The sequence below is a fragment of the Triticum aestivum genome, chromosome 5D, assembly GCF_018294505.1.
Source record: "Triticum aestivum cultivar Chinese Spring chromosome 5D, IWGSC CS RefSeq v2.1, whole genome shotgun sequence".
NCBI lineage: Eukaryota > Viridiplantae > Streptophyta > Magnoliopsida > Poales > Poaceae > Triticum > Triticum aestivum.
Genome location: NC_057808.1, coordinates 512787584 through 512809360, shown reverse-complemented (window position 1 = coordinate 512809360; position 21777 = coordinate 512787584). Strand labels below are relative to the sequence as shown.

Genomic DNA, 21777 nt, shown 5'->3' with positions numbered 1-21777 from the left:
CTTACTATAGAAGTAGTTTATTTTTAGTAAGTACTACTTTATTTTATTTATAGTAAGTGCTTAGTAGTTGAACTAGTTGATTTAATAAAACTACTTTATTTTACTATATATATCGAAGTAGTTTATTTTTAGTAAGTACTACTTTATTTTATTTATAGTAAGTGCTTAATTAGTAGTTGAACTAGTTGATTTAATAAAACTACTTTATTTTAATATAGAAGTAGTTTATTTTTAGCAAGAAATTAATAGAACTAGTTTATTTTTTAGTTCAAGCAATTATTCCTGCATCGACGTCGACGATGCCTATCCCGCATCCTCGTCGTCGACTCGGTGGAGGAGGCCGGCTTGATCAGAGGGGCCATGCCCGGGACTGGGCTCCGCCGGGCTGGTATTGGGAGGTGCTACCTTCCGAGGGGCGTAGGTTGGTGAGGAGCCAGCCCGTCGTTGACCCGATCCTTGTTTGGTGGCGGTCGCGTGGGCCAGTGACGGTGCCTAGGCTTCCGGACACCGCGGAGGTGGTACGTCACCGTGTCAGCGAGGAGGACCAGCACGTCCGTCGCTACATGGTTGCGTTGGAGGGCAGGTTCGACAATACCTGGCAGGTTCTTCAGGGATCTCACTAGAGCTATGATCCTGTGATGGTTCCTTCCCTTTGGGTGTCCACCGCCCGCGCCGATACCCGTCGGGCGCTACGGTTCTAGTTGTACTAGCGATGCTATATATATGTATGATAGTATTCGAGGTGTATTAGTGATAATATTCGACGATGTACGGACGGAAGAGATGATGTAGTTTTGCTTATAATTGAATGCATGCTAATTTGAATACTACTTTATGTTACGATTTGGTTTTGCTTATTGAATGCTCAAATTGGAAAACTACTCCTACTTTGAATGCTAAAATTGGAGAGCACTATGCAAGGCGTATGCATATGATTAGTTGATAGCTTATAGGGTTTTTGTTGTCGCAGAAATCTAGGAGCCCCCCTCCATCATCCCCGCCGTCGTCCCCGTCACCGACCCCCTCCGACCTCGAGGTGAGACCAGCCAAATCCTTTTTTAGAAAGATAATTAAACGATATTTCGGGTTGACTTTAAGTCTGTCGAGTCTCCACCATATATGAGAGGACGAAGAATCCCGACTGTTGTCGTGGGGTAGCTTCTCCTTCGTTCCCGTGTGCTAGACAATTTGGTGTAATGCACTCGGGAACGAAAGGAGGAGCTACCATCACCGACGGTCACAAATGTCAGAGAGGAATCAGTGAGGGAGAGTTCACCATATATATATGAGAGGACGAAGAATCCCGACTGTTGTCGTGGGGGTCGCTTCTCCTTCGTTCCCGTGTGCTAGACATTTTGGTGTAATGCACTCGGGGACAAATGGAGGAGCGACCATCACCAACGGTCGAATGTATACACCACGTGAGCTGAGAGTTTTCAAGAAAAGACTCGACAAACCGATAGTCAACCCGTGATGAATAATAATGATCTAATTTAGTTTTTGTAGTACATATATTTAATTGTACAAGTTTAATCTTTGAATTATGAACGTAGGAAATGTCGTCATCGGACGATGAAAGTCTCCCGGGGGAGTGCGGCTGGTGCCACGACGATCGAGGTTTGTGCGACAGGCCTCACCTGGACGATGATCGGCGCTTCAGCATTAAGCTCGAGGAGACCTTCGATGTTGAAACGGTACGCAACGGCGACAAGTGTTTTTTTTCGTAATTAAGCATGACTTCAACTATTTCAACGTGTAATTTTCATCTTTTACAATTCGAGTATAGCTTATCCCATGCCATGCAAGACGCTATGTCTTGGAGAGGATGGATTTTGAAGACCATGAAAATTTTGAAACGAAGAAAATTCACCTAAGGACCCATCATGATGTGGATTTTGAAGTAAATCTGTATAATGCTGAGAGCGTAACCCATTTTGGTTGCAAAAATTGGGAAGCATTTTGCAAGATGTATGGTTTTGATGAGGGTATGCTTGTCACCATGGATCTTGGTGATCCTGACATCGACCAAGACAATATGGACATTTGGGTCCTTGTTGATACGCCTCCAGTTCTACCGCTATGTGAGTTTCTCAAACATAGTTAATTATTAACTAATTTATATTGTTTATTTCAAAATAGTTGACAGCTTATTTTGATTGTTCAAACAATGTGTGGAACATGGTAGACAAAACCCACTACACCGATGGCTCCGAGTTAACTTATCAGGAGAAAAATCATCTGGTCGGATTTTGTACTGATCTTGAGAATTACAATATCTACAATCAAACTCCTCAACATTATGGTCAATACGTGCCACTAGTGCACGTGTTGAACTACGGTAACTACCATGGAGATACCCTGGTAAGATTTTTTACTATTACGACATCCGTGCATCTTTTGCATACTTCTAAAACTAGTACGTCATTGCTAACTATGAAGTTATTACTATGTTTTTCAACAGAGAATCCCAGAGGATTGTGTGCCTCATTTGATGTATCAGAATGGCAGCCTTCGTGTTTTGAACATATATCCAGGTCATCCTACGAATCTCAACTGTCCATACCGGATTTCTAAAAGAAGTGGAGACATGATAATCAGAGAATGGAAAAAAAATGTATGGACAGTCGTAAGGAGGTTCTTGGAAGCAAAAGGAAGCGCCCCGCAAGAATTGGAGACAGGATGATCTCCATTCTCCATAATGGAGAGTCAGGGTCTATATTGTTTTATGCTATTTTACCTTAAATAGGGTATTTAAGTCCTGCATAATATTGATGATCATGTGCTAAGAACAATTAAGTAGGGTTGGTTCGATGACTATCAGGATGATGATCGTATGACTTGTTATTAATAACGAGTAGAAGTTGTATGATGATAATTAGTAGGACTTGTTATTATGATGATGCATGATGCGAGCATGAAGAGTTATTATATATCTGTGGGTGAAATGAACATGGATTGGATTGAAGTGAAGGCAACATGCATGTGGTGCATGTCGAAAGTAGTACAATCCAAACTTGATCAAGTTAGGATTAGTATTACTTTCGACATGCACCACATGTTGCCTCACTTCAATCTAAGTCATGTTTAGGCATAGCAGTAGCAGTACATAGCACGGAGATAAGAGATGACACACTCTCTATTAGCTACCTATAACAACCTAAATTAACCCCCCAAAACCCCTAAACCACCTCCTTTCAAAAAAAACCAGCCCTTGAAATGCTGACGCGTGAAAGCTTATTGGTCCCGGTTGATGCTACCAACCGGGACCAAAGGCAATCCTGCCTGGGCTCGCTGGAGCGACCACGTGGAGGCCCATCTGTCTCGGTTGGTATAAGAACCGGGACTAAAGGACTAGGGCATTAGTAACGACCCTTTAGTCTCGATTCCCCAACCGGGACAGATGAGCCTTATGAACCGGGACAAATGGCCCTTTTTCTACTAGTGACTGGACTAAACTATTTCCTTTAAGCTATAAAAATCCCTTCTATACCAAAACAAACTAGGTTATCATCTTGAAAAGTATATCTTTTAAGCTTGGTTTACCTCCAGCCAGTTGACTCCGCACCCATCTCCGACAACCACAGCCCAGATCCCTCTCTCACCGGCGATGAGAAACCTGCCCATCGCTCCATGCGGCTCTACCCAAATGCCTGATCCATCTGTCCGATCAGCAATCCACGTTAATGGAGCCTCACTAGGCCACCATGGCCTGACGTGCACACTACATGTGTTAGATGAGTGCATGATCCTAAATAGGGAAGGCACATCAGCGTACTAGACGTAAAGCACAAGCGGGGGTCATGTGCAAGAGCACCGGCATCCTTCACGAGCAAGCTTGACCCAATGGAGATGAAACAGACAAGGAAGAACATCCGTGAGGGAAACAACATAACGTACTGCAACGGGGTGATTTCCATATTTGAATTTTCTTCCAAGTTTTAACTAGGACAATTAGTAGTTAGTTTACTCCACTGTAGAACTTTGAGAGAGAAACATCTCTAGGCAAGCTCGGAAGAACAATTCACAGCACATAGCAGATCACTAGCACCACAGCTCTGTAGAAATAGGCAGCGTAAACCCGGAAGCAAACAACAAACAGTTGCTCAACGGAAAAGGCCCAAGAGCACAGACTTGTTCAGACTTCTATAGCAACAATTCCGTCAACCAAAACAAACTTTTATATCAGCAACAGCAACAGAAATTCTGTCGCAATTAATTTGGGAAGGGGCACGAGCTACAGGCCATGGACATGAAACCGGAAGGAGGAACAGTGTCATAATCTGCATTTTATTTCATGCATTGTGATGCTACGAGGAGCAAAAGCTGTGGCGCATATCAAGGAAAAATGTCTTCAAGGAAGGGTTCTCTCGTAGAGGGGAAGGGCTCCCAGTGCTTTACGCTCTGCTGCCTCCTTTTTCACCTGCAACAGAATGTGAGATCAAAACATTAGCCAACTTGGAACGGACCTTAATGGTATTGAAATGGTAAATAGCTTCGCAGGATAATATCAAATCATCGGCTTAAAGCCCAGGAATTTTTTAGGTTAACACCAGTCTTGTTTGGAGAAATACTTGTATGTTGAAATAATAATTAGTTCTAGGAACTGCCAAACTAAGTTGGCAGAGGTGTTAGAAGGATGCTACACATTAGTCACACCTTACATACGTAGATCATGACTTCACAAATTTTATGGCTGTACGCCTGTACCATCTTGTACTTAACTACTCATCTGACAAAACATGCTCTAAATGCAAAACGACCAAGAAAGGTGTAAGGCGCGAGCTTAATGTTTATATAGGGTCAAAGATGCAAAGGATAAGAAAACTACAAGATAGCATGGTTTAGGGAGGAACTTGATGAAACTGCTTTACATAAAACACATAGGGTGTTTAATTTGAGGCATCACATCTCATCCTATGATGGATTGCCAAATCATGGGGCCATCCAATGGTTTTGGGATGACGGATCAACCCACTCCATTCATCAAATCAGACAAATGAGTTTGTATCAGAAGGTCCATTCTCCGTCCGGATTGCCAGTTGAAGCTAATCTATACATGTTGCATAAATACATTGATGCAGAAAAGTGCAAGGGCTGAATTCTACAGCATGACCGAAATGTAGCACGCTTGTACTTGAAGTGGGTACATAGTTCAAAGCAGCATACAGAATATTATAACTTATTTATACATGACAATACAAAAGACAATCATCAGCAAATACACTTACCAGAGCCAGCATGTCGCTCAAATAGCTTTTGAATGGTGTCTGCAGTGCCTGTACAGAAGAAGTAAAGGTTTCAGAAGACCTGTGTGTCTTACGTATGTTTGATAATAGCTAGTGTAATGGTAATCAAAACTGATTACTGAACCTAAAAGAATAGTTAGTTCATAATGAATGTTTCTCACACATCACAGGCCATATGGGTTAATGGATCTTCAGGGAGAAATAATCTAAAACATATTCAGCACTGAAGAATAAATCAACAGGATGGGTATTCATTCAAACCCATCTAAGCAAAATGCGTCCAGAGAAAGAACTTTGTACACCAAAATACATATGAACCTCGAAACAATCGAAGCATCATAAATAGGGATTTAAACTACATACTGAAAAATGACACGATAAGATCGCAAGACTAATTAAACCATGCAAAAATGTGGACAATAATCTGACTCGCTAGTATAACATAATAGATTTCAACAATTTTATGCTTTATCAAACCTAATCCTTTATTCTCATTCTCATGTAACATTTCAAAGTTCTATCAAACCTAAACCATGACCATTTCTCACTCAAATATGAACTCCATAATTGCTGTGTACAACTTCTCTCCTCCAAACTATTGAAATCTCCAGCATCTAATTCACCGGTTTCCTAGACAACAAACCACAGTGCGAATTGCAATGCAGCGTGGATGAACCGAATGGAACATCTAGACCACATATGCAACCGAAATGCACTACGCACATCACTTTCCCGATTCATTTCACTAAACGCGCAACCATCAGCCATAACACATAGAGAAATCGCGGCTACCGCACAGGCCCTCGAGAAGGCCAGAATTGATCGGATAAATCCGCACGCCATCCCCACATCCAACAAACCGGAGACACGCGAATCGAGAGAGATCCGCGCAGATTAGAGGGCGGGAGGGGGCAGGGAGAGGGACGTACCCGGACGTCGTCGGGGAGGTACTGGTGCTTCATGGAGAGGTCCATGGCGCGCTTGAGGCGCTGGTGGCGGGCGTCGACCACCTCCCGGGGCAGCCTGCCGAGCGCCTCCTTGATGTCCAGATCGAAGTAGGGGTCGTACAGGTCGTCGTACCTCAGGCCTGGAACCACCATCACATAAACATTCAGATCGCGCGGAGACCGGATCTACAGTACGATTGAGACGACGAAGGATCGGATGGGATCGGATCGGAGATTACCGTAGTTCTTGAGGCGGTTGGAGATGGTGAGCATGTGGATGCGGGCCAGCGGGTTGCGGCGCGGGTTCACGAACCACGACGAGAACGCGGACAGCATCGACGTCATCCTCGGCGGCGGCGGCGGCGGCGATCCCCTTTCGTCTCCTCTCTTCTTCGGCGTTTGTGATTTGGCGAGCGGAGGAGGGGAGGTGGGGGGTGGTTGTGGTTGTGGTTTCCCTCTTGGGCCGGGGTCGCAGGAAAGAGACTGAGAGAGTGTGTGAAATGGGCCGGAACAAGGGTAGGGCCAATGAGTTTGTACCGCTTATTTTCACAAAGTTGTTTTTTTCTTCAGAGCCTCTTTGGATTACAGAAAAAAAACATTTATGTGAGATATGCTCTTTTCTTCAAAAGAATGGATTTATGCTTTTTTATAAGAAATGATTTATGCTCTTAGGATTTTATCAAAGATTACTGAATTTACAACACGGCAAAGGTAAAGTGCAAACGTGCGTGAGCTGGTCATAGCGCGTGACGGGCCGTTGATCTGCCATACAAAAATTCGTGTGCGCCATGAAGATGTTGTGTGCGTGTGCGCTGATGTGACGGAGACGTGACAATGTGCTCGTGGATCGCGTTGCGCCGTGTGTTGGTGTTCTTTACAGTAATGTATATGATTTCGGCTCTAAAAGAAGCAAAAATCCAACATGGCGTGGAAGTTCTCAAACTTATCTTTTTAAATCGCTTTTTTGTTTGCGAACTGGCTTTTAAATCCTTTTAACACTTTTGCTCTGTTATACTTCTCATATTATGTTGGGCGTGTAGGTCGATTAGTTAGCCAGCTATTAAATTTAAAGAATGGTAAGAACCAGTGCATTATTTTGCAAGTGTTGACATCCACATTGCTTAATTTTGAAACTCATAATTCAGTCAAAGCTGAATGTGGGCGAAATATCTGGCTCGACTCCCTCCGCTCGCTTGTATCCTTGTGTGCAATAAAGCTTATGGCTGCTATTAAAAAGTTGTTTTTCAACTAAAAAGAGTAGTTGCTTTTCCCTCTAATACCTCTTTAGGTTATAGCGAAAATCATTTATGCGAGATATGCTCCTTTCTTCAAAAGAATGGATTTATGCTATTTTTTTAAGAACGGGTTGATGCTCTTAGTTTTTATCATAGATTGATGAATTTTGCGGGGATTCATAGATTGATGAATTTACAACATGGTAAAAGGAAAGCGCAAAAGTGAGTGAGCTGGTCATAGCGCATGACGGGCCGTTGGTCTGCCGTGCAAAACTGCGCACGCGCCATGTAGATGGTGTGTGTGTGTGCGCCTGCGCGCGCGCGTGCTAATGTGACAGCGTGTGTGTGCGTCGCCCCGTGTTGGTGTCATTTACAATAATATACATGATTTGGGCTCTAAAAGGGTCAAAATTTCAATTGTGACGTGGAGGTTCTCAAACTTGCATTCTTAAATTGCTTCTTTTGTTGTTGCGAACTGGCTTTTAAATTCATTTAACACTTTTATTATGTTACTTCTCAGATTAGTCAGGACGGTAGGTTGATTTGTTAGCTAGCTACAGTGTAAAATAAAAAAATGGTTAAGATTCAGTGCATTATTTTACGAAAGTTGATATCCATATCGTTGGCTCCACCCCTAGGTCATGTTATTTTGAGGCTCATAATTGAGTTAAAGTTGCTTGTAGCTTGGAGTGTGGGCGAAATATCTGGCTCGCCTTCCCTCCGAACATAGCTTGTATCCCTTTGAACATTATGCAATGAAGCTTCTCGGTTCCTCTAAAAATATATATATTTTTTGACTAAAGAAGTTTTTTTTCTTTAAGGCCTCATTGGATTATAGAAGATTCATTTATGTGAAATATGCTCTTTTTTTAAGAAAGGATGGATTATGCTTTAAAAAAACAGATTTATGCTCTTAGTATTTTATCATAGAATGATGAATCTACAACACAGCAAAGGTAAAGCGCAAACATGAGTGAGCTGATCATAGTGCGTGACGGGCCGTTAGTCCGCCGTACAAAACTGCGCATGTGCGCCGGATGTCGTCTATGCTGATGTGATGGCGACGTGACAACGTGCGCGTGTGCCGCGCCGTATTTGTGTCTTTTACAAAAATGTATATGATTTTAGCTCTAAAAGGAGATAAATTCTGATGTGCCGTGGAAGTTCTCAAACTTGTCTTTTTTAAATCGCTTTTCTTTTTGTCCTGAACCAGCTTTAAAAATCCTTTAACGCATTTATTCTGTTACTTCTCAGATTATGCAAGATGTGTGGGTCGATTAGTTAGGTAGCTATTAAATAAATTACCAAAATGGGTAGAGCCACCGCATTATTTTACAATCTTGACATCAATGTCTCTGCCATACAAATCCTTACACAGCAATATATAATACAAATATCCAGAGACAATTGAAAGCGCAAACACATACTCCCTCTGTTCCTAAATATAAGTCTTTCTAAAGATACAAATATGGACTATATACGGAAAAAAAAAGAGTGAATCTACACTCTAAACTATGTCTATATACATTCGTATGTAGTCCATATTGTAATCTCTAGAAAGACTTATATTTAGAAACGGAGGGAGTATAATACAAATACAAACACACAAGTCAACCGACCAATTATAACTGAGCAAAAATCAATGGAAAAGAAACCAAACTCAATACCATTAGGTAAGGCACCCAGAGCTTTCTATATATACAGATACATCAGCTCAACCTCACACTCACATCAAAGCAAAGGCGACGTCTCAACCTCACCCACAAAGTCACAAGATGCACACATCAGACTGGTGTCACACACGCACACACACAAGGAAAGTATCTGCTCGTCTTTTCCCAGACGGCATTGCCATTGAAACTGTGCAGTTCCACACGAAAGATGATGGCCGGCGGCTCCACGGCGAGAACCTCGCGCCGCCATCATGGCCGTCCTAGAGCTTCAGCTTCATCATGGCCGGGTGGCGGTGCGAGTCGACCAGGATGGACCACAGGACGTGCACATCTTCGTCCTCGCAGGACTTGACGTCCTTGTACAGGATCCTCATCCCCCTCCCTGCCAAGAAGCACAACAATGTCAGTGCCTAGCAGACAGCAATGGCACAAGGAAGAGAAACAGAGCCCCATTCCCCCCAACTGTCCACAATGCCACAAAAGAAGAAAACAAGATTTCTACAACAAAGCGAAGAAGTTGAGAAGCCGGTCGATCTTACGGTATTTGCGCGCCGAATGCGCGCGCACCATGATCTTCCTCAGAGGGGAGAAGAGGGAGCGGAGCCACCCCATGAGGAAGCCTTGATGATAGAGCCCGAGGGTTATGGCCTCATGGGGTGGGGTGGGGTGGGGTGGGGTGAAATGAGGGAGCAGAGCAGAGGCTGCAAGGCAGGGATGTATGTATGGAGAGGAGAGGAAACAAAAAGGGGTCTAGGTTAGAGAGGAAGTAACCATCAATCAGGCCCTGCTTTTTGGCACGAGGTGAAGTTCAGTGCACTGTACCCTTCTTCCCCTCCACTCCTGCCACATGTCTTGGGCTTCCTTCCTTGCAACCCAATCATGGTGCTTTTCAGCCATTTTGTTCTGGTATCTTGTCCCTTTCCTCTTCTTACTCTTCCTACCTCCTCCCCCTTTCGACAAGGCCGTGGCCGGCCCCAAACCTAACCATGAAAAAGAATAATGTGAGTGAGTGCTGCCAATTCTGAAATCTCCACAGCAAAAAACAAAAAAAATCTGCATTTTGGCATCATCGCTATCAGTACATAATCTATACTGGCGGAGGACTGCAGATGAAATTTCTTTTTCTCCTAGAATAGTACTTGCTAAATCAACTATTCTTAGTTTTTAGTAATGGCAGCTACACTTGTAGTGCAAGAGCGTACTTGAATAATGGTAGCTGGTTTTGGAATAGCATGGTAGTTCAATATTCATAGCTTTTAGTACAAGTAAATGGTTGCTGATTTTGCGCGGTGCAATTTTACAAGTATGAAACATGATTCTACCTACTTTTAGGAGCACTGCAATTCACACACATATTTTTTTCAAGGGTTGGCGTACCTTAGCTTTATAGAAGGGAGAATTCACACACATTTTACAAGTATGAAACATGACAAAGAATAATGTGAGTGAGTGCTGCCAAATCTGAAATCCCCACTTCCAAGACAAAAGAATTGCATTCCGGCATCATCACTATCGTGGCACTATATATTATATAATGATGAAGACTGCACATGAACTTTTCTTTTTTCTAGAATAGCAGCCCATGAACTAAATGTGCTTAACTTGTAGCACAAGAGTTCACCAGAATACACTAGAAAACTGGTGGCTGGTCTTGGTATATCATGGTGGTTCAGTATTCTTAGCTTTCAGTACAAGTAAATGGTTGCTGATTTTGGGTGGTGCAGTTTTACAAGTATGAAACATGGCCTTACCTACTTTTAGGAGAGTTGGAATTCACACACGCAATTTACCATAGTATGCTAGTAAGTTGAGATTAGTTAATTATGTGTTAAACTTAAACTAACATCTAATTTTCAGATATTTTATGTCTAGTAGCCAAACGTTTTCACTACTGCAAGCCTATACTCTCCTTATGTGAGAATTTAATATAAAATTTGCTTGATCGGTACTCCCTCTATAAAGACATATAAGAGCGTTTAGATCACACTTTACAGAGGAGTACAATGTAGTAAATCCCTTTTAATGCTGTGTTACGCCTCACGGGCTCAACCCAGCATTCAGTACAAATTAACCTTCATTTGAGACAGCAAATGGTATGTGTAAAATTTGCAAGTTTCTAAACACACTGTTTTCTTAAGGAAAACACCCTCAGGGGTATTCATTGATTAGATAAACATGTATGTTACATGCATGATTATTATGCCATAAGCCTGATTACCCAGAAGAAAGAAAACAGAGCAGGAAGCATGACCTGAATTCATACAAATTACAGATTTCCTATTTCCAATCATCGCTTCCTTTTGCAAATCTACCAGCCTCTTTATTTCAATCTCTAGATATGTGAAGGAATCCTGCACTAATGGCATGGAGATGGTTGGCCTGAGTTGCCATTTATCTGATCAAAGAGATTGTTGGCCTGAGTTGCCATTCAACCGACGGCATATAGGAATCTGTAGCATTGGTTGCTAGAACAACGTGTGGCCAGAAATGAAGCATTGGTTAACAGCCATTTCATCAGATAACAGGGTGTGGTTATTGATTTGAAGCTGATCGAGCATATGTGTGGCCAGAAATAAAGCATGAGTTTCTGCATCAGCTACGCTTTGCACTTTGATACATCAGACTCTGCATCAGCCACAGAAGATAGAGGGAATGGTCAATTACAGAAGACTCAGGTGCTTGATAAAGGATAGTATGAATAAAATTATCATCAGAGTGGATCTCAGTTCAAAAGGCTAGATAGAGTGAAACCAAGTAGCTCTGGAGTAGGGACAGTTGAAGAACAAGTGTTCGTCAGTTTCAAGATCTCCACATCTATCGCAGTTGGGAGAAACTTTTTAAATTCTCCAATGGACTCTAGAAGCAACAGCCAAAGATTTGGTAAGTACTCTTTCCATATTCTCTATTTTTTTTAAACTTTTAATACAATAATATTCGCAAAATTCAACCTCAGTATCAATTTGTTAAAAGCTAGCCCTGCAAATCAGGTCATCCTGACAGAAAAGGAAATGATTCAAGCTTTTCCTCCTAGTTGAGATTTGCATGGAGTACAGGTTCTTCAAGGTCCATTCTGCGCCAGCCCCCGGCCAAAGACGACAACTGATCCACCTTATCATACAGTCCAAGGAGACCACCGGTGTGCACAAAGAGGACCCGTCGCCCTTCCCAGCTGCCTGGATTATCTGACATGTCCTTCACCATACCGTACGCCGCCTTTCCGGTGTAGACCGGATCGAGCACGATGCCTGTCGCCGCGGCGACATCCTTCACAAACCTAAGCTCCTCGGCCGTGCTCCTGGCGTAACCCAAGCCCTTGGCATCTTCAATGCTGACTATATCATGTGAGTTGAGACCAGACTGAAGCTCATCGATCAGACCTTGAACACAGTCGTAGAAGTATTTAGGGCCATAGCAGACAGAGAAGGCGTGGACTTTGGCCTTCAGGCTACTCAGCTGGGATCCCAAAGCGAGGCCGGCGACTGTCCCACCGCTGCCGCACGCGACGACAATGTCGTCAAACTGAACATCGCCGCCAGATAACTGAATCTGTTCCTCAATCTCTCTGACTGCTTCGATGTATCCCCAGTTCCCCAGTGCGTTTGATCCGCCGGCAGGGATCACGTACGGCCGCCGGCCTTCTTCCAGGAGCCTCTTCTCCAGCAGTTCAGTCAGAGCCACGCTCCCGAACTTCAAAAATTCTCTCTGCGAGACCAGGTTGATGTGCGCGCCCAGCAGCCTCTCGACGAGCAGGTTGCCGACGAGACCAGGGTCCCGGTCCACGAGGGGCTTGGAGGTGCAGAGTATCAGATAGGAGTCGAGGCCGGCGTACTTGGCGGCCACGGCGGTGGCCCGGCAGTGGTTGCTCTGGATGCCGCCGGCGGTGACGACGCAGTCGGCGCCCCGCGCGGCGGCGTCCGCCACGAGGAACTCGAGCTTCCGGGCCTTGTTGCCGCTCAGCTGCATGCCGGCGAGGTCGTCCCGCTTGATCCACACCTCGGTGTCTCTGGGGAGCTCGGGCAGGTCCCACCTGTGGATCGGGGTCGGGAAGTGGCCGAGGGTGAAGGTGTGGGACGGGGCGTGGGAGAGGCCCGACGCCCAGGGCGGCGGCGCGTAGGGCTTGCTGGAGAGGAAGCCGCCAATCCGGGAGGCTGCAGCAGCGTTGGCGACGGTGGACGTACGGCGTAGGACGGCGGCCTGGGGGGAGAACGAAGGGAGGACGCAGGTGCTGAGCGCCATTGCTCCGGCGGCGGCGGATTGAAATCTCAGACCGATGTTCTCGTTTTTTTTTTGAGTCAAAGAGCGATGTTCTCGTGGGTTTGTCCGTCGGGCCTATCGCTCATGTGGGCTTCGGGCGTCGTTTTATAACGGGTTTGAAGCCCGGCCCAGTTTCCAGGGCGTCCACCGTTTTTTTTCCTTATGCGGAGGCAGCCGCGTGTCAGTTCACCGTTGTCACAGCGCAGCGGGACGAGGGCGGGGAGGCGAGCTGCCGGCGAGGGAACGAGGCAGGAAATGGAGGGGATGGAGAGGAGCACGGCGGGGGCTCCCCCATTGGCCCTGCCACGAGCGAGTGGTGAGTCGCCGGCGAGGCAGGTACGGCGAGCTCCGCCATTTTGTGTCCTATTCGCTCAGTGCCTCGTCTCATCCGCCGGTCGTCGCCGCGGCCGGAGGCGCCGATGCGCGCCACCTAGTCGACTGTCGGCGAGCACCATGGCTTGATTTGCCAGTCGGTCGTGTGCTTGGCCCTCCGTTCGATTCAGGACGGGAGCTTTGTTTCACAACCTTGCTCCTCTGTTCGGCTTTGTGACTCAGTTTCAGATTCTTGCAAGGTTGGCATTGCCTAAGATGGGTCCATTTTAATTGAGGCAGACATGAATTTTTGGTAGACTTCCTAAGGATGCATCCAGAGCTCGACGATAAGTAGCATTCATGTGATCAGGCCTGACTGCTGTATGTAATCTGTTCCCTCCGTGTGTTTGATTCCTGCTGCTTATTTAGTATGGTCATAACTGCTGAAAATGTGGGCTGTACGAGTCCAGTATCTGGACAGTGCTGTTCTTACTTCTTAGACCAGAGTTGAGTGAGTTTGCTGTTTTACTTTCTGCTGCTACCAAAAAAACTGAACTGGAATGTATGGTTGAGGTTTCATTCTATATAAAACGGAGCCGGGGGGAGAGCCCCTGATCATCGAGAGAGAGAGAGAAAATTGGTAAAAAGGCAACTAGAAGTAAGCTACAGTAACATATTGTGGCTAGTGGTGGTGTTTTACCGGTCCATTTCATTGTTCATACCGTGGACAGTAGCTCTTTTTTATCTTGTTGATGCTTATATGGCAATGTGAAAGTGTAATGCTCGTGAGGCTGTTTCTTTCATCTTACCAACTAGTTGTGTGGGGTTCATTTTGTTTTCTGGGGAGACTAACTACTGTTAATCATTTTTAGGATAATTTCACCAATTTTACTCTCGAATCATTTTTTTGCTTACATAGTTTCTAGTAGTAAACTCTCTTAACAGAATATAGACTTGTTTTTTTAACACGTCTTCCGAAGATTATCACTGTCTTTTTTCTGTGAAGAACTACACATCTATATGGATTAGTCCACAATCTTTCAAGCAGTGCTTGGTGCTTATTGCTAGCTTTAACTCCCTGCTTTTTTATTTTGATGGCTTAGTACAACCATCTATGCTAGTAGTTTTTGTGCAGCTTTTTCATTTGCCTATTGCTAGTTCATTACAAGTGGAGTTTTGTTTTGCACCAATAATGAGTAATCTTCTGTTAAAAAATCACTAGTCAGTAAGCGGTTTTTGGTCTTTTTGACCTTTTGATCACTAGTCATTGCATTTTCTTGTTCTTTTTCTGCCAGTTATAATTTATTTAGAAACATGAAGGCTCAGATTAGATTTCAAACTTTGTAATTTCATTTGCTTTTCTGTCAGTTATAATTTTCTAGAAAAAGAAGGCTCATATCAGAATTCAGTCTATTCTTCTTATCTACTCAGCGATAGGTCGATTATCAATACGGTCATACAGAAGCACCCTACATGGAGAACTTCTATACTGTTTTTCTAAGAGAAAAATAGAAGTTTGATTTGGAGGTGGCGCTGTCGGGCGAGGTCAGCTACCTACCAATTGTAGCCAGAACCTCTGAGTTTTAATTACTAGTCCTTAGTCATGAGAGTTTAGCTATCTACTAGTCTTCAGACCATCATGTTTACTGTTCTCAGCTTTAGGATCAGTTTCTATACTTTTTAGTTTAAAAAACTTGTCATACTTTACAAGAATTGTTGATAAAACCGAGTTAGCGTATGTGCATAAAGTTGGTAACTGTTTTGTCCCCGGTCTTTTGTTCAGATTTCACTCTCCTGTTTTAGCCATCACTTTTTTTCGTTAATCCATTGTTCTCTCTTTGTTGAGTAAATTACTTAGTTATCACTCTTTTAGCCATCACTCATGAGACATTGAAGGGGTATAGGAGGAAGAGGTGGATGGCTATCAGTCTTTCATTTTTAAGTTTTCCACTCTTACTCATTCCTTCCGTCGTCAGTTATGTTGTCTTTCATCCCTCAATCTTCAGTTATACTTCTGAAAAAAAATATTTTTGGTAGTCTGTCAGACAACATCTGGGCCACCCTGCACAGGCAAGCCAGGCAGGAACGATCCTTGCCCCATCGGGAAATCCTGGCCGTTAATCACGCTCTGGCCCAGAGGTCAGAATGCGTCAACCAGACTTAAGTGCTTCCCTCCTTATTGGTAAAGGATGCAGCGGTACGAGCCTATAGAACAGATCCTATTCAAGTAAGGTCTTGCTACCTGGTGCCGCACCTCGGCTTATAAGCTGGTTCTGCTCCCTGTAAACTGGCGAGGTGGGACTAATGTTAGGCATGCTGCTGCACAGCAGCGCCAGCGCCCCCTCGGTGGGAGCTTTTAGAAGGACTCGTAAGTGCTGGCCCGTGAGGTTCGTGGCCTGCTGCCTGCTAAATAGACATAGCCGGCCCATCTGAGAAACATCAGTTTCGTATGGCATTTTCTTTCCTACCTAAAAAAGAAGAAGTATGGCCTTTTCTTTCCTTTTTCGTTGCATCAGCTTTCCATTTTTGTTACTAATAACAGTTCAGAAGCTCTTCAAATGTCAGTAGTATATTCAGTTGCCCCAAATATTAGTTCTGGTGCTCTCAAATATCCTGAGTAAATGTAGGAAACATTATTACATCAAAACAATGTAGAAGTCGCCATGTCTGGGTAGGTTACTAGCATTCGTGCGCACCTTTTCTTTTTGTTCTCACCAAGAAAGTTTAGCATGTTATTTTCGAAATCAGCAGGACTCGCGCATTTGAATTTCTACCCAATTATAGAAGATACTTACCAAGGCTTTTGCGCTGCCAAAATTACAGATTTTGAGATGTGGGTTAACCAACAGTGGAAAGCTTACTAGGTTAGTACAAAATGTACTGGTGGTTATTCAAATTTGATTAGTGTAAAGAAAGCTCAACTAGCCCCTGGCACGTAGGGCTCGTCGCAGTTATAGCATAGCCCCTGGCGACGGCGCTCGAGCTGCTCGGCCAGGATGAGCCGGCGGAAGGGCCGCGTCGCGGCCGGAGCGTTGGTCGTTGCAGAGGCCGGAGGCGGATGCCCCGACATTGGTGGTGTCGGGGGCAGCCTGGCTGGCTGGCGGGCGCCCCGAGCCGGCGACGCCTGCTGCAAGGCCTGCGCGCGACGCTCGAAGACGCGGGCATAATACATGGCCGTCTGGAGGTCCTGAGGTCCCCGCAGCTCCACGTCCACGCGGATATGATCCGGCAGACCGCCCACGAAGAGCTCGTCCCGCCGGCGAGCCGTCACGCCGGGCGCGTGGCACGCTAGGGCCTAGAAGCGGTCGGCGAAGTCCTGCACCATGGCGATGAAGGGTAGGCGGCCAAGCTCCACCAGCCGACTCCTGCGTATCGGCGGCCCGAAGCGTAAGAGGCAGAGCTCGCGAAAACGCTCCCATGGGGGCATGCCGCCCTCGTCCTGCTCGAGAGCGTAATACCAAGTCTGTCCGGTGCCTCGGAGCTGATACGAAGCGAGCCAGGCGCGGTCCGACGCGAGCGTGCGTTGCCCCCTGGAAAACTGGTTACATTGATTAAGCCAGTTCAGGGGGTCCCCGGTGCCGTCGTAGGTGGCGAAGTCGAGCTTGGCGAAGCGCGGCGGCGTGTGGTTATGGCCGCCGTGGGGGTACGCCTCGTCGGCGCAGAGCAGCGAGGAGGACGGCGCCGGGTCGGTGGCCATGGAGGTCCTGAGGTCCCCGCAGCTCCGCGTCCACGCGAATATGATCTGGCAGACCGCCCACGAAGAGCTCGGCCCGCTGGTGAGCCGTCAAGCCGGGCGCGTGGCACGCCAGGGCCTAGAAGCGGTCGGCGAAGTCCTGCACCCTGGAGGTGAAGGGTAGGCGGCCAAGCTCCGCCAGCCGGCTCCCGCGTATCGGCGACCCGAAGCATAAGAGGCAGAGCTTGATACGTCTTCGTCGTATCTATAATTTTTTATTGTTTCATGCCAATATTATACAAGTTTTACATACTTTTGACAATTTTTTATATGATTTATTGGACTAACCTATTGATCCAGTGCCCAGTGTCAGTTCCTGTTTATTGCATGTTTTTTGTATCGCAGAAAATCCATATCAAACGAAGTCCAAACACGATAAAAATTTACGGAGATATATTTTGGAATTTATGTGATTTTTGGGAGGTGGAATCAACGCAAACGGGGGCCCACAGAGCCCACAACCCACCAGGGCACGCCAAGCACCCCTGGCGCGCCCAGGTGTCTTCTGCCCTCCCCGAAGGTCAGTTGGGACCCTTCTTCTTGCGCAAGAGAGATAATTTATGGAAAAAAATCATGTAAAAATTTCAGCGCAATCGGAGTTACGGATCTCCGGAAATTTAAGAAACGGTGAAGGGCCAGATCTGGGGAATGCGAAATAGAAGGGGACAGAGAGGGAGATCCAATCTCGGAGGGGCTCCCGCCCCTCCGCGGCCATGGAGGCCATGGACCAGAGGGGGATCCCTCCTCCCATCTAGGGGGGATGCCAAGGAAGAAGAAGAAGGAGGGGGGCTCTCTCCCCCTCGCTTCCGGTGGCGCCGGAGTGCCGCCGGGGGCAACGATCGGGACGGCGATCTACATCAACAATCTTGCTACCATCAACACCAACTTTCTCCCCCTCTATGCAGCGGTGTAACACCTCTTCCCCCCGCTGTAATCTCTACTTAAACATGGTGCTCAACTCCATATATTATTTCCCGATGATCTATGGTTATCCTATGATGTTTGAGTAGATCTGTTTTGTCCTGTGGGTTAATCGTGATCTTGGTTGGTATGATTGTATATTTTATTTATGGTGTTGTCCTACAGTGCCCTCCGTTCTCGCGCAAACGTGAGGGGCCCCCACTGTAGGGTGTTGCAATATGTTCATGGTTCGCTTATGGTGGGTTGCGAGAGTGACAGAAACTTAAACCCGAGTAGGTGGGGTATGACGTATGGGAGTAAAGAGGACTTGATACTTACTGCTATGGTTGGGTTTCACGACCTTAATGATATTTAGTAGTTGCGGATGCTTGCTAGAGTTCTAATCATAAGTGCATATGATCCAAGTAGAGAAAGTATGTTAGCTCATGCCTCTCCCTCATATAAAGTTGCAAGAATGATTACCGGTACTTGTTATCGATTGCCTAGGGACAAATAACTTTCTTGTTGACAAAAGCTCTCTACTAAAACTAACTTAGTCGTGTCTTTATCTAAACAGCCCCTAGATTTATTTATGTTCTCTTTATTATCTTGCAAACCTATCCTATCACACCTACAAAGTACTTCTAGTTTCATACTTGTTCTAGGTAAAGCGAACGTCAAGAGTGCGTAGAGTTGTATTGGTGGTCGATAGAACTTGAGGGAATATTTGTTCTACCTTTAGCTCATCATTGGGTTTGACACTCTTACTTATCGAAAGAGGCTACAATTGATCCCCTATACTTGTGGGTTATCAAGACCTTTTTCTGGCGCCGTTGCCGGGGAGCAATAGCGTGGGGTGAATATTCTCGTGTGTGCTTGTTTGCCTTATCACTAAGTAGTTTTTATTTTCTGTTCTAACTTGTTCTCTATCTTTATTTATGGATATGGAACACGAACCACCAAAAAAATAGTGGTACTTGCTACTCATGGAGATGGGGAACCTCCTAAAACCCTCGATGCTCGTTATGTGAAAAATATTATACACTACTTTGATAATCCCGAGAAAACCCCATTCAACTTGATAATGGGAGTAACGTTGGATCAACGTGAATACTTTAGGGTTATTGCTTGACTCAAAAGTGGGATCAAATTGAAATGTTGCAATGGTATGCTTGGAATCTATGCTTGAGATATGATTATACTTGTTGCTCTAAGATTGAAGTTCCACATCTCCCCTTTTCATGTGAATTTAATGATAATGAAACCTTAGCTTCTTATGCTAGAGGTATATATGATTACTATGATGTGGAATGAATAGAAGAATTTGTTGCTTTTAAGGGTGCTTATGAAATTGAATCTTTGTTTGAAAAGTTTGAAGATTTTGATGATTAAGTTTATCGACCTGAATTTTTTGCCATCCTTAAATATTGCTATGATAATTATAAATACAATTCCGATATTGATGAATTTATTGAGAAAGTCTCCGCTGTCCAAGAAGAGACTAATATTTTGCAGGAGTCTATGGAAGAAGGAATTGATGAAACTATGAGCTCATTGGATGAAAAAGATGATGAGAAGAGCGAAGAACAAGTGGAGGAAGAGTGGATTGATCACCCGTTCCCGCCTTCTAATGAGAGTAACCCGTTGATTCGTTTGAAACATCCCTTTTTGATGAACTTGATGTTTGCTATGCTTGGGGCCATGATGCCAATATTAATTATGCTTATGGAGATGAACTTGCTATTGTTCCTTATATTAAACATGAAATTGTTGCTATTGCACCCACACATGATAGTCCTATTATCTTTTTGAATTCTCCCAACTACACTATATCGGAGAAGTTTGCTCTTGTTAAGGATTATATTGATGGGTTGCCTTTTACTATTTCAGATGCTGATTTTGATGAATATAATATGCATGTGCTTGCTGCTCCTACTTGCAATTATTATGAGAGAGGAACTACATCTCCACCTCTCTATATTTCCAACACGATAAAATTGCAAGAAATTGCTTATGCTATGTATTGGCCTTTACTTGATGTGCATGAATTGTTCTTGTATGACATGTCGATGCATAGGAAGAGAGTTAGACTTCATCATTGCTTGATATATGTTGCTTTGTGCTCACTAATAAATGCCAAATCATAGTTAATTAAAATTGGCTTTGATATACCTTGGGATCCGGGTGGATTCATTACTTGAGCACTTTATGCATAGCTTAATGGCTTTAAAGAAAGCGCTGTCAGGGAGACAACCCGGGAGTTTTAGAGAGTCATTTATTTCTGTTGAGTGCTTTTGTAAAGTTTAAAAACAAAAAATATAGAGGGGAACTTAAAACTTTTCACAAAAGAGGAGCGATTGGAAGTTATGCATTGGAGAAGTGAGGGTCGACCTTGAACACTTGTGTTCATGCTCATGGAAACAATGTAGAATATTTCATGAATATTCTCACAAAAATAATTATCCCCTTGTACAATTCCATTGTATTATAAAAATAATGTGCCAAGATTTGCCTTTAGGATGATTAGATTGCTTGTTGGTATGTGCGGTGCAGAAACAGAAACTTTGGCTGTAGCGCGTGAATTTTTTTTACTGGAAAGTCAAACATTTCTGAAACTTTTTGCACTGTCTTGCTATACAAATTGTTTACATTGTCCCAATTTTTCAGAATTTTTGGAGTTACGAAAGTATGGTAGTGTTCAGATTACTACAGACTGTCCTGTTTAAGACAGATTCTGTTTTTGATGCATTATGTTGCTTGTTTTGATGAAACTATCGATTCTATCGGTGGCATAAGCCATGGAAAGTTATATTACAGTAGCTACAATGCAAAAACAAAATATGAATTGGTTTGCAACAGTATTTAGAGTAGTGATTTGCTTTGTTATACTAATGGATCTTACCGAGTTTTCTGTTGAGTGTTGTGTGGATGAAGTGTTCGAAGATCGAGGAGGTCTCGATGTGAGGAGAAGGAGGAGAGGCAAGAGCTCAAGCTTGGGGATGCCCAAGGCACCCCAAGTAAATATTCAAGGAGACTCAAGCGTCTAAGCTTGGGGATGCCCCGGAAGGCATCCCATCTTTCTTCAACAAGTATCGGTATGTTTTCGGATTTGTTTCGTTCATGCGATATGTGCAAATCTTGGAGCGTCTTTTGCATTTAGTTTTACTTTTGTTTTATGCACCATGCTGGTATGAGATAGTCCATGTTTGATTTATAGAATGCTCATTGCACTTCACTTATATCTTTTGAGTATGGCTTTATAGAATGCTTCATGTGCTTCACTTATATCATTTGAAGTTTGGATTGCCTGTTTCTCTTCACATAGAAAACCGTTATTTGAAGAATTCTCTTTTGCTTCACTTATATTTGTTAGAGCATGATCTTTTGTAGGAAGAATTAAACTCGCGTGCTTCACTTATATCTATTTAGAGAGTCAAAAGGAATTGGTCAATTGCATGGTTAGTCGTAAAATCCTAC

At 44.3% G+C, this 21777-nt stretch overlaps 3 protein-coding genes and 1 pseudogene across 3 annotated transcripts; all 4 read right to left on the bottom strand.

Moving 5' to 3' along the window:
• Positions 1 to 4160: 4160 nt before the first annotated feature.
• LOC123123348 (cytochrome b-c1 complex subunit 7) lies at positions 4161 to 6686 on the bottom strand. The gene is made up of 4 exons (XM_044543840.1): positions 6433 to 6686; positions 6176 to 6333; positions 5229 to 5276; positions 4161 to 4420 (listed from the first exon to the last, which is right to left on the bottom strand). The coding sequence occupies exons 1-4, from the start codon at positions 6536 to 6538 to the stop codon at positions 4352 to 4354; spliced, it is 381 nt and encodes a 126-aa protein (XP_044399775.1). The 5' UTR covers positions 6539 to 6686; the 3' UTR covers positions 4161 to 4351.
• Positions 6687 to 8963: 2277 nt separating this feature from the next.
• Positions 8964 to 10026, bottom strand: LOC123125851 (uncharacterized). The gene is made up of 2 exons (XM_044546298.1): positions 9641 to 10026; positions 8964 to 9483 (listed from the first exon to the last, which is right to left on the bottom strand). The coding sequence occupies exons 1-2, from the start codon at positions 9711 to 9713 to the stop codon at positions 9362 to 9364; spliced, it is 195 nt and encodes a 64-aa protein (XP_044402233.1). The 5' UTR covers positions 9714 to 10026; the 3' UTR covers positions 8964 to 9361.
• A 1850-nt stretch (positions 10027 to 11876) lies between these two features.
• Positions 11877 to 13397, bottom strand: LOC123125850 (putative D-cysteine desulfhydrase 1, mitochondrial). The gene has a single exon (XM_044546297.1). The coding sequence runs from the start codon at positions 13335 to 13337 to the stop codon at positions 12129 to 12131; it is 1209 nt and encodes a 402-aa protein (XP_044402232.1). The 5' UTR covers positions 13338 to 13397; the 3' UTR covers positions 11877 to 12128.
• Positions 13398 to 15702: 2305 nt separating this feature from the next.
• LOC123126476 (uncharacterized) lies at positions 15703 to 15904 on the bottom strand (annotated as a pseudogene).
• Positions 15905 to 21777: the final 5873 nt, after the last annotated feature.

Bases quoted from the DNA above. Each gene is read 5' to 3' on its own strand.
- LOC123123348 (XM_044543840.1), bottom strand. From the start codon at position 6,538: ATGACGTCGATGCTGTCCGCGTTCTCGTCGTGGTTCGTGAACCCGCGC. The intron at 6,334-6,432 runs GTAATCTCCGAT...TGGTGGTTCCAG, and splicing joins CAACCGCCTCAAGAACTACG to GCCTGAGGTACGACGACCTG. The intron at 4,421-5,228 runs GTAAGTGTATTT...ATTCTGTTGCAG, and splicing joins TGAGCGACATGCTGGCTCTG to GTGAAAAAGGAGGCAGCAGA.
- LOC123125851 (XM_044546298.1), bottom strand. From the start codon at position 9,713: ATGGGGTGGCTCCGCTCCCTCTTCTCCCCTCTGAGGAAGATCATGGTG. The intron at 9,484-9,640 runs GTAAGATCGACC...GCTTCTTGGCAG, and splicing joins GCATTCGGCGCGCAAATACC to GGAGGGGGATGAGGATCCTG.
- LOC123125850 (XM_044546297.1), bottom strand. From the start codon at position 13,337: ATGGCGCTCAGCACCTGCGTCCTCCCTTCGTTCTCCCCCCAGGCCGCC.